Source organism: Rhamphochromis longiceps, linkage group LG14 (genome assembly GCF_057381845.1).
Source record: "Rhamphochromis longiceps isolate RC_006_pf linkage group LG14, R_longiceps_female_GT1.1, whole genome shotgun sequence".
Taxonomy (NCBI): Eukaryota; Metazoa; Chordata; class Actinopteri; order Cichliformes; family Cichlidae; genus Rhamphochromis; species Rhamphochromis longiceps.
Window position 1 is genome coordinate 18671248 of NC_140570.1, and position 12174 is coordinate 18683421.

At 42.6% G+C, this 12174-nt stretch overlaps 1 protein-coding gene across 1 annotated transcript; it reads left to right on the forward strand.

Annotated features, from left to right (window-relative positions):
- The first annotated feature begins 1258 nt into the window (after positions 1 to 1258).
- Positions 1259 to 11000, forward strand: gucy2f (guanylate cyclase 2F, retinal). Its single transcript, XM_085379390.1, has 18 exons — positions 1259 to 1826; positions 1915 to 2726; positions 3666 to 3967; positions 4266 to 4620; positions 4722 to 4806; positions 5314 to 5410; positions 5549 to 5674; positions 5912 to 5992; positions 6532 to 6708; positions 6848 to 7004; positions 7090 to 7239; positions 8423 to 8571; positions 8679 to 8842; positions 8952 to 9144; positions 9257 to 9431; positions 10355 to 10453; positions 10543 to 10637; positions 10713 to 11000. Exons 2-18 carry the CDS (start codon positions 1985 to 1987, stop codon positions 10800 to 10802), a joined length of 3237 nt encoding a protein of 1078 aa, XP_085235516.1. The 5' UTR covers positions 1259 to 1826; positions 1915 to 1984; the 3' UTR covers positions 10803 to 11000.
- Positions 11001 to 12174: the final 1174 nt, after the last annotated feature.

The following is a 12174-nucleotide window of genomic DNA, read 5'->3' on the forward strand; positions in this document are numbered from 1 at the left end:
ACAGAGCTCCTAAAACTCAGAACAACTTCTTTAGCATAAGTGTTTGGCTTGTTAGTGGGAGTTTCTGTGCCTTGGACGACGCAAAAAGTCCAAGGCCTTTGAAAATACTCTCCTCCCTGGTGTCTCCATTACTTGTCTCCTCCTTATTCTATTTTATCGGTCCAAAGGCATGTTTATTCATCCTTCTCCTTCGTGCCCACACTGCATTTCCGTTTTTCTCTGCACAGACTGCATATTGTGAGAATCTTTCGTGAGGAAACGTATCGTCTGACTGTGCTGATATTTATTTACGTGTGTATTTATGTATTTTGACTTGGTTGTCAGTTTATTGTCTTGCAGATGCTTCACTGTGTCCCCACAGAGCTGCACTCAGAAGCAGACCTGTGCTCGCTGTTCATTGGACGGACTTTGCGCTGTGTCATCATTTCTACTCTCTATTCCTGGATGAAGGACAGCGTTGTCAAGGTGTTACGTTTAAGAGGCTCTCCAGCTTATGTGGGATATGGGTCAACAAAGGTGGACTCAACTTTGCAGCTCCATGTGTGTGTGTGCACAATTCATATATATATATATATATATATATATATATATATATATATATATATATATATATATATATATATATATATATATATATATATATATATATATATATATATAAGTCATGTGATGATGTCTTATGTACCACCACCGTTGGTTTGTTTGTTTGTTTGTTTGTATTCATTCATCCACCCTCTCCATATTTCGTGTGTGGATGTGGTGACAACCAGCTGCTTCTGCCAGGCACAGGCTGCTTCACCAGTCATAGAAGACCGAAAAAAGACTGACGCAGGCAGAATTCGTGAGACCTGCAGGGAAAGCCCTTGTTAACTCTAATTACTCCCACTTCGCTAGAGTTCAAATTCATTTAATCCAAGCTGCACCGTGCGCACATTAGGCCAATTAAAGCGCTGTTCACTTGCCTCGGTGCACCTTGGCTGAGTTGTCTTGATAATGACCCGTTTGCTTGCTAAATGTTTGTCTCTGTGTGCACACGGAGGACCTTCTTTTTCTCTTTTATACGAAGAATGAGGAAAAATGAATTTGTTATTACACTTCTAGGCAAAAAGGCCTAACCTGGACCACAGCAAGGCTTTCAGAGTGCGCTAAGGCCTGCTGTCAATCCTCTTATATTGTGCCTCACTGAAAATGGATTAGTGAGTAACACTGGTCCCGGGTCACTTTGGAGGGATTTGATTGATTGGGCCTGTAGCTGATACTGACCTCCTATACTAACATACTAAATCATTTCCCCTTCAAATTATTACAAAACCAAAGAGTTGTAATGTTTGGGGGAGGGAAATTGCGCTTTATTTTTTATTTTTTATCGAAAGGAGGAGTGCAGGATTTAAAAAAAAACTTCGATCTGGAATACATCTAATTTTCTTTTCACATTTACACGCTAAAGAAAAAAAGACACGAGTGGGTTTGCGTCCTTTTTTAAGAGACATGTTGCCTGTGAACAGAGCTGTTTGTGGAAACGCGCAGGAGCCCTCAGAGACGCTGACTGCAGGACGTAAGTAGCTCTCCAGGGTGCTAAAGTTGTCTCCACACCCCCATCTAGGCGCTTTTCGTGACACTTTCAGCCCGTAATCCCCACACGATGACCGGCCTGTGTCTTCATCAGAGCGACACCGGGGCGAACAGGTAAAGGTATCGGGGATGGTTAGTTGGCGAGTGTGTGTGAAGACAGAACAAAGAAAAAAGAAAAGAAAGAACGCAGATCCGAGTGGGTATCTGTAAGATTGTCTCATCGGACCCTGTCCTGATGCCGTTACAGACATGTGGTGAGTGCTTCAGTTGTGCTTAAACATCTGTGAACGTTCAAATAATACTGGGCAAAATGGAGACTTGTGTCTGTACCCCGGTTTGCAGGTGTCAGAGGTGTGACTGATAACTGATAGTGAACGCAAGGCTTCACTATCTTGGTCACCGTGGGAGGACAATGCAACATATTGCTCCAAATTTCAGATGGCCGCTGTGGGAGTCCAGCCATTCGTGTGTGCCCGTAATTAAAAACAGACACACCTTACCGGCTCTGCCCTTTTACAACTTTCTGTTATGGGTCCTGCTGGGAGTGCTGACGTTCCCTTGCTGCGTCCGCTGTTTGATATTCAAAGTGGGGGTCCTGGGGCCCTGGAACTGCGACCCTGTTTTTTACAAGGCCCTGCCTGCTGCGGCGGCCAGGCTCGCCGTGAGCAGGATAAACGGGGACGCCGCTCTAGATCTGGGCCTGAAAATGGACTTCATCATCGTCCAAGAGCCGTGCGAAACCTCGAAAGCGCTCACGGCATATATTTACTACGAGGGCATAGCAGACGGACTCGTTGGCCCCACCAACCCCGGATACTGTGTCGCAGCGTCTCTGCTCGCCAGGAACTGGGACAAGGCTCTCTTCTCATATGGTTGTGTCGCCTACGAGCTGGAGAGCGCCACGGCATACCCAACTTTTACCAGGACAGTGCCGTTTCCCACCGACGTGTTGTTCGTAGTGTTGAAACACTTCAGATGGGCCAGCGTCCTGGTAGTGTCATCCAATGAGGACATCTGGATTGACACGGCTGTGAGGGTTGCTTCTGCTCTCAGGAGCAAGGGGCTTCCCGTTAGACTCGTCGGATCTATGGGCGTGAATGAGACGGAGGTGGAGAGCACGATGAGGAAGATCCAGGATGCAGGAGGTGTCAGGGGTGAGTGTGTGAGAAAAACAGTGCTCCATAGATGATTATATGCAGTCTGTGGAGGGACAGGAGAAAAGCACCCAAGGTACAATCTGTGCTGTGTTAAAGTTGTGAAATTGTGGTATGGTTCTAACGCGCAAAGGCTCTGATATTTTGGCCATGCATTTATATTTGTTACATAAAATCAGCAGTAAAACACAGCAGTGTAAATAAGTAGCATACCCTTCTCTTTCTCTGGTAATGGACCTCTATCTGTTATCTGTCGCTTACTGCCAATATTCTTGCCCAAAGGGGAGATTTTCTAAAAAAAAAAAGGACATTTCGTGTGCTCAGTTTAGTCAAACGAGGTCTCAAAATAACAGTGGCCACTGATTTATATATTTATTTATTTTCAGTTCAATTTTATTATTAAATCACAACAGCAGACACCTCGAGGCACTTTATATTGTAAGGCAAAGTCCCTACAATAACACAGAGAAACCCCTAACAATCAAATGACCCCTTCTTTGACCAACTTCTGTTACAAAACACTGGGAGCAAACATCATTTGACATTAAAGCAACTTGCAGAATGGCAAATGCCAAACCAATAGATCACCCAACCAGAGTACTGCCACACCTCAGCTGTTCTCCAACACCTGAGCCGGATGCCATTTAGATAACTCAGGTTTGACCTTGTGCTTAAAGCGAAGAACGGCACCAATTTAATTAATCTGCTTTTTTTTTTTTAAAGACTTTTATTTTGACAATAAGAAGCTGCAAAGGTTTCAAACATTTCCTCTTAAATTTCTGGCACTTTTACTGCAGTTAAGATATTTCACACTCTCTCCATTCAATAAAAAATAAGGTGCTTTTCCCAACACAGCATTTGTTCATAATAGTCCTGTTAGTGCACCACATATATTCATAAGGAATTTGTAATGCTTTGTGTCTTTGCTCTTCATTTCAGTCATCGTTATGTGCATGCACTCAGTCTTGGTTGGAGGTCAGCAGCAAGCTACTTTCCTCCTCACAGCACGCAAGATGGGTCTGACTTCAGGGAAGTATGTGTTTGTGCCCTACGACGCTCTGCTCTACAGCGTGCCCTATATGAACGTCTCCTACCTCCCTCTGCAAAACAGCAGCAACCTGAGAGAGGCCTACGACGCCGTGCTCACTATCACAGTGGCCTCGGAGCCACTGTCCTTCAACGAGGCGTTTGCTGCGGCCAAGAGGAGCAAAGAAGTGACGCTGCCCATGGAGCCAGAGCAGGTAGGAAGCCAATTCAACTGATTTCACTCACAATGTCCTCCTTGTTTGTTATTCCATCACACATTGTTGCATATCATGACATATATTGGTGCAAAGGCTGAGTCATTAGACAGTTATAATGTTTCCTGCTGTCTCCACACGCATATTATAGAAAAACATAATCACATGCTTTTAATAATAATATATGATTTTCTATATTAATTATAAAATATCCTTTTTAGCAGCTGTAAATGACTGAAATAGGAACCCCGTCATGTTTTCTGTTACAACCTTGCTAAGCCTTCACTTGAACCTGCAGGTTCATCCGCTGTTTGGGACCATCTATAACAGCATCTACCTGCTGGCCAAGTCCATCCAAAATGTCAGGAAAGCAGGCATGCAGCTGTCAGGGTCGAACTTGGCCTATTTCAAGCGGAACATCACTTTTAATGGCTTCAACCAGGAGGTCAAAGTGGACACCTCTGGGAGTGTTAAGACCAACTACATCATCCTGGACTCTGACAACAGGGGCAGCAAGCTGTACCAGACCTATGTAGTGGACCTAACATCAGGGGCACTCCGTTTTGCGGGGAGGTCCATAAATTTCCCCGGAGGGTCCCCTCCTCCCTCTGACTCCAGCTGCTGGTTTGACCAAGGCACCATCTGCACAGGAGGTATGAGGCTCTGGTGTGTTTGTGTAAAGAGGTGTGAGTTTAGCCAAGTCTACATTTTGTCATTTATCCATCAGTCTAATGCATACCACTATGGTCCTTAGGTGTGGAGGTCACCTACATCATAATAGCGTTAGCAGTCATCTTCTCCCTGGCTGTTGCGGGGCTCACAGTAATTCTCTATATCAGGTAAATATGCAAAGTCTTTTTTTTTTCCAACGATGCCTCCCGCTTCCAAGCCTATTTTCAGAGATTTGAAGTAGTGTGATCTATACCATGTGGTATGATGTGGGTAATAACTAATATCATCTCCAGAATCACATATTATGCCTCTTTGCTTGAGAAGACATGTCTCATGTATAAAAGCTTGAGAATTAGAAATGTACTTTTAACTTAGAGCTCATCTCTGGATTAAAGACAGTCAGACACACCAGAAGAATCTACTCGAAGAACTATAAGCATTCTCCTTTTTTTAGATAAAATGGTGAAAATTTGGGTTTGTTCAAGCCACTATTATTTTTACTTATTAAATCATGACAGCAGGGAATATAAATTTGTAGCAAAACAGAAGAAAAAAAGCGTTTTTCCAGATGTAGACATTTGAGGGAGACATCACTACTTCCCCCGTATCGTTTCTGAGATTCAGGGAATTTGTTGTATGTGTGCTGTTTACCTATTGTAAAATCACTTTGGCAGGAGGAGACTTCATCAGATCCAGCTGGTCAGAGGTCCCAATCGGATCCTCCTGACCTTAGAGGATCTCACTTTTATCAACCCTCAGCTTAGCAAAAAGGTAAGTCATCATTAAATTAGACTAAAGCACACCGTTCCATCATCTGTGCGTTTTCCACATCGTCACATTTAATGTCTGCCAAGCACAGCATGGCTCTCATTTCTAATAAATCTTTAAATGGTGTTTGATGTCATGCAGAAAATCACTTTAGAAGATCTGAGCGAGTCCAGGAGCGCTCTGGAGGAGAAATCTGCAGACCCCTCACACTCTGTGAATAGCATGCTAACAGAAACTCATGAGACCACTAATGTAGCTGTGTACGAGGTAAGCTGAGTTTACATCAAATATTCACTAAAGCTTCTTAACATAAGCTGGTGAGTAAGTGAGGAAGGTAAGGGAGATCCTTGTGTAACATAATGTCTGGGCCAGTGACTCAAGATGCTTTATATACAAAATTAACACATTTCAGTGGAAGGAGGTTGACTAAATAAGAACCCTTTATGACTCTATCAATGGAGAGTTTAATTTCATATAACAATAATATCATGCTTTTGCATTTAGGGCGACTGGGTTTGGCTGAAGAAATTCGAAGAGGGCCACTTCAAGGAAGTAAAACAAAGCACCTCCAGGATTTTCATGAAGGTAGAGCAGCATGTCCAACTTGATGTCACGTAAATGCATATTAATATGCTTCAGGAGACATTTTCTGCTTTCTGTGTCTTCAGATTTTTATGACAATTTGTGGAAGAGAGTGATCTGAGAGCAAGTTAGGGTTAGAGTCAGAGTGAACTCTATTGTTGTCTCAGCCCAGTATGGATATACAGAGAGATGAAATGTGACGCTCCTGGTCAACAGCATACACAGAGGGCAAATAGCAAGACATTGTGCTCTGACACCACTATATATATATATATATATACAATACAAAATACAGTGTATACAAATATACAAAATATAAATGCAAAATACTGTGTTATCAAATGGTACAAATACAAATATAAACTATACAGTGTTATTGTCATGTGTCATTTCAACACAATATTTAGGTGACATGTGCTCTCCTGTGTGACCCAATGATGAATGAGAAAAAAAACCTGAATGTGTAATTCCTGCAAATATTCAGACTGAAAAATGTGTATGATTTTTTGGTCATCTTAACAAACTGCAGCTACTTTTCTCAGATGAAGGACCTGAGAAACGAGAACGTAAATCCGTTCCTGGGCTTCTTTCTGGACTGCTCCATGTTTGCGATGGTGACGGAGCACTGCTCGAGGGGCAGTCTGCAGGACCTGCTGAGGAACGAGGACGTTAAACTAGACTGGATGTTCAAGTCCTCCCTCATGCTCGATCTCATCAAGGTGATAAAAAAAAAAGTCTTTTAGAAAAGAACCGCTTGCCATTTTTTGAAGGGAAGAAAACAGCAAGAGTTTTATTAAGTGTTTTTAGTTGTTTCTTTATGATTGAATCAAAGTGTTATTTGCATCTGAATCTTTCTAGGGTATAAAATATCTTCACCACAGGGACTTCCCCCACGGCAGGCTAAAATCCCGAAACTGTGTGGTAGACGGCCGTTTTGTCCTCAAGATTACTGACTATGGCTTCAATGAGCTGCTGGAGTCTCAGAAAGCTCCTTTAGAAGAGCCCCCACCTGAAGGTACTGTTTGCTGTGCTGTGTTTTACACTCAATATACTTTACTGAAACAATGCCAGAATCTAAATGTTTCCTTTGTTGTACTTAGATCTGTTTTGGACAGCACCAGAGTTTCTACGCGACCTTGCAAATTCTCGCAAAGGGACATTTAAGGGAGACGTGTACGGTTTTTCTATCATTCTTCAAGAGGTGGTGGTGAGAGGGCCACCGTACTGTATGCTGGGACTGCCACCTGAAGGTGTGTATTCATCACAGAATACTCAAACAATGAGTTATTTACTTATTTAGTAAGGAGAAGATGGAGACATCTGATTTTGGTTTGGCTGCCACCAAAAGCTGTCTTTCCACTTCAAATTCAGTTAACAGAGTGTCAGTACAGAGATAAAAGTAATAATAGTTTTGTATTCTGTCATTTGTTTTTAATTCTGCTTAGTGTCAGTTAGTCTCCCGTTTGATTTCTTTCTTGTTTTAGTTTAATGTTCATTAGTTTTAGTGTTAGATCTGTTTTTTAATTATTATTGTATGGAGGGCATGTGTCAGACGTTAGATTTCGGAAAATCCACAGAAGTTTTTGAAAGCATTTGTACGGTGGCCCTGAGAGGCCAAATGGACTGCAACTTAAGAAAACACCAGCAATAAGAAAAACGCTGCAAAAGCACACAAAATACAACGGAAATAGGAAAAATGAAAACAGAAATAGGAAAAAACAGATTTCCAAAAGCACAAGGGAAGTGTTGCTGGGGAGACAATAACCCGACAGACCAGTTGCAGGAACCAAGAATTGCGCTGGGAGACACTTAGAAGAAGTGGAGGATCTATCGGTTTTGTGAGGAAAGAAAAGATGAGGTAAGTGTGTTAACCTAACTATTAGCCTAAAAATCCATCATTAGTATTATATGAATCATGATAAAACACGCCTACAGTGTTTTGGGTTCCTGCAACTGGTCCGTCAGGTTATTGTCTCCCCAGAAACACTTCCCTTGTGTTTTTTCCTATTTCTGTTTTCGTTTTTCCTATTTCCGTTGTGTTTTGTGTGCTTTTGCAGCGTTTTTCTTATTACTGTTGTTTTCTTAAGTTGCAGTCCTTTTGGCCTCTCAAGGACACCGTACATTTGATTCACAGTGTCATAGACCCCCACAGTCTCAATTAACAATCCCTCAAAGGTTTATCAGGGAAATTCATATAATTTTATCAAACTAGCAAACAGTAAAATTATATTACCTGTATATTTTTACTTAAGTTAGTTTTCCAAGTTCACAAAACTGTTTCAATTATTTTAAAATTTTTGTTTAAGGTTTTATTTAGTTGCATTATTTTTATTTCACTTAATTAAAATGTTTGTTTTACAAACAGCTTTAGTTTTTAGTTTTGCTTTAGGCACCTGTAATAACTTTGGTATTTATTCATCCCGTGTTCTCCAGAGATTATCCGTAAGGTGAAAAAACCTCCTCCCATGTGCCGTCCTACTGTGGCTCCAGACCAGGCTCCGCTTGAATGCATCCAGCTGATGAAGCAGTGCTGGAGCGAACAGCCTGACCGCAGACCGACCTTTGATGAGATCTTTGACCGGGTTCGTTTTTGCAGACGACCTCGTGGCCTCATTTCTTTACTTCATCTAAACTATTTAAAGAGCTCTATACATATTTGTTTAACATGACGCCGTACTTTTTCCAATAGTTCAAGCTAATCAACAAGGGTAAGAAGACCAATATCATCGACTCCATGCTGAGGATGCTGGAGCAGTACAGCTCCAACCTCGAGGAACTCATCAGAGAGAGAACAGAGGAGCTGGAGGTGGAAAAGCAGAGAACGGAGAAGCTGCTGTCTGAAATGCTTCCACCGTCAGTCAACACTCTCACACAATCCTGCCAGCATGAAGTTTGGAAAATAAATGTACCCCTACTCCATGATCATCTCATTCGTCCTTTTTTTTTTTCTATTTCTGTCCAGTTCTGTGGCAGAGGCCCTGAAAACTGGTGCCACAGTGGAGCCAGAGTTCTTTGATCAGGTGACAATCTACTTCAGCGACATTGTGGGTTTCACCACCATCTCCTCGCTCAGTGATCCCATTGAGGTGGTCGACCTCCTGAATGACCTCTACACACTATTCGATGCTGTGCTCTCTAACCATGATGTCTATAAGGTCAGGGAATAATATCGCCTGATAAACACCCAGTTTCAGAGGTTACTGGTCTGAAACCTTTGACTTCCACTTGATTTGCCCTTTCACTGAATAAACTTCTTGATTTGTCCAGGTGGAGACCATCGGTGATGCTTACATGGTAGCATCAGGCCTGCCTAAGAAAAATGGCAACAAGCACGCTGCTGAGATCGCCAACATGTCTTTGAACATCCTCAGCTCAGTGGGAACCTTCCACATGCGACACATGCCGGACGTGCCCGTCAGGATACGAATAGGAATCCACTCAGGTGGGCGTGGCAGTCTTTGGAGTCATTATCAGCCTGACAAGCTTATCAGGTAGAATCCAAAGATGAATGTGCGTCGCTGAAAGAGATTTTAGAACAGGAATCCACATAGTAGTCCGATCGTATTTATTCATTTAGAAACAGTATATGTTGGCTACTGTGGTGCATCGTACAAAATAACACAAGAACTAAAAAAACATAACAAGACTATGACACAGATAAATATACTGTGTAGTAAGTATAAGAGTTGCAGTCTTGGCAGTGGACTTTGCAGTGCTTTCGGCTTGATGCAGAGTCAATGGACAAGCATTAGTTCAGGTAGACACAGGCAGTCACAGCTCATTGCCATGCCAGCCCACATCAGCTGACATCTCATTGTATGCTTGAATTATCCTTTAGCAGGAAATCCACGTCATAGCTTACAACATAACCCCTCCAAACCCTACGCTGTAACCTTCCACACCAATCAGAGGTGCTGCGGGCTGCATCAGCCTGATTAGTAGTTGCATTTCCTTGGAGGTGTGCATCAGGTTAAAGTTACCCCGCAGGGTTAAGAGGCATTTCCGGGTATGTTATTAAGTTATTTGCTGCTAAAGCACAACTCAGGCATTATAGTGCATGGTTTAAGCTACTTTAGTTTGCCCACAGTTGCTGCACATCTGCAGTCCACTCCACTGCAACCCACCTCTGGCTCAGCCGCTCAATTTCATGTTTAATCTCTCTCGTATTTGTTGTTATTGATGCATGCTCTGTTATGAGGTGGGACTCTTAATGCTTCTCTCCAAGTGAGTGATGTAAAACACCTCAGATACTAAAACTTTCCTAATTGAAACCATGGGTTTCACCTTTAAATGAAAACACCACTAGTAACGGACATTTTTCCATGAGTGAATGGAATGATTGGACTTCTGTTGTGTATTTTGCAGGGCCCTGCGTTGCAGGCGTGGTGGGTCTGACTATGCCTCGGTATTGCCTTTTTGGAGACACCGTGAACACTGCCTCTCGTATGGAATCCACTGGCCTGCGTACGTGCGATCTTTGCTGCATCGTGGCATGTTTAGGTTGACTCTGTTGTCTGTATATTGTCTTTATATGCGCTTTATCCTATCCTCAGCTTATAGAATCCATGTAAATATGAGCACAGTGAAGATCCTCCGTTCTCTTAACGATGGTTATAAAATAGAAGTCCGAGGAAAGACAGAGCTTAAGGTAACACTTTGGGAAGGACTTACTTATTTACTAAAAGACCGACTGCACAGCTCTGAGTTGTTCTTTTTGTTGCAGGGTAAAGGTATTGAGGAGACATACTGGCTTGTGGGGAAAACCAACTTTACAAAGCCTTTGCCAAAACCACCAGAGATTAAACCAGGGTAAGAGACAGAGTCTCGCTTTTCATTCGCTCACTGCACCGTCACAACAGCTGAATTTAAAGGGAAATAATGAAATGTGTGCGATTGTCACAATTTGCCATTGAAGTCAGATTCATGAGTCACTTGTAAACATCTTTTTTTTTTCAGATATATTTTCAGAAATGTTGCTTTTCATTAGTGTGATGCACACATGTAACTTGTGTCCTGCCACTCATGCAAACTGCAACTATCCACATGTTGCTTCAGGCAAGACAATCACGGGCTGAACCCTGAGGAGATAGCTGCATACAGGAAAAACAAAGCCGAGAAAAAGGCTTGACCTTCTTAGTCCATACACAGGAGGTATAGACCTGCATGCCAGCTGGTGTTGTGCTGTAAAGTGCTACCGTGATGAGATTGTGCGCATAAATTTCCCTTATAGATATCTGGATCTCACAAATTGCTTGTGGTCTGGCAGTGCCACATTAATCTTTTGATCTTGTCGTATCTTCTTAAGCAGATTGGGGAAAGCCCTCTTTGTTTAGTGCATTCGTTTTCATTGTGGCTGGCTGGTGGTTTGTTTTTGTTTTTTTAAATTTACTGTGTTTGTAGCAGCTCTCGTTGTGTTTTTGTGGATCCTAGAGTACTCCCTAAAATTGACAACTGCACAAATTACAGCCATGATTTTAACACCTTACTCTGTGTCAACTAGGGACAACTGGCAAGAGATGGTGACAGAGGAGATCAAGACTCATTTCCGCAAGGCCAACAGGCAGGTGGACAAAAAGTTGTGAAGGCAAGGAAGAGAAGGAGAAATGTGGAACAAGCAAAACTAGAGGAGAGGAAAGGAGAGGAGAAAGCATCAGGAGGAGTAAGCATCCATCCAAATAGAGACTGGGAGGGGCACGCAGAGGACAGAGAGCACCACCCAGCTTCTCACTGTGGCTTAAGGCAGACTTCTTTAAGAGGATTGTCCATCGACCGGCTAATCTGCCTGCAGCCAGCGCAGCAAAACACAACGGTGCTAATGTAATGAGAGTTACCTGCCTACGTACCTGCTGCCAGAATCACGGGGAAAGTGCACCACTCCTTCATGATGGATGCACTCGCTCACTCCTCTCTGCACTCACCGGCCACTGCGTGGTCACCTATTACAGGGCAATCAGAAGCTCACTTGCTGGAAAATTTGAGTGCCCCAAACGCCTATTTCAAAATGAAATGTTATCTTTTTTTCTGGTGATTTTATCTGTTTTTAGTTTGTTATAAAGCTCATAATATAGTTGTCGAGACTGTTACTTAGCTGTGGCTGAATTCTAAAACTGGTTAGCCATTCAAAGTTTGAGGCAAAAGCTGCTACTGTATGAAAATAACAAGATGAGAGGAAAAAAAGAAAGGGG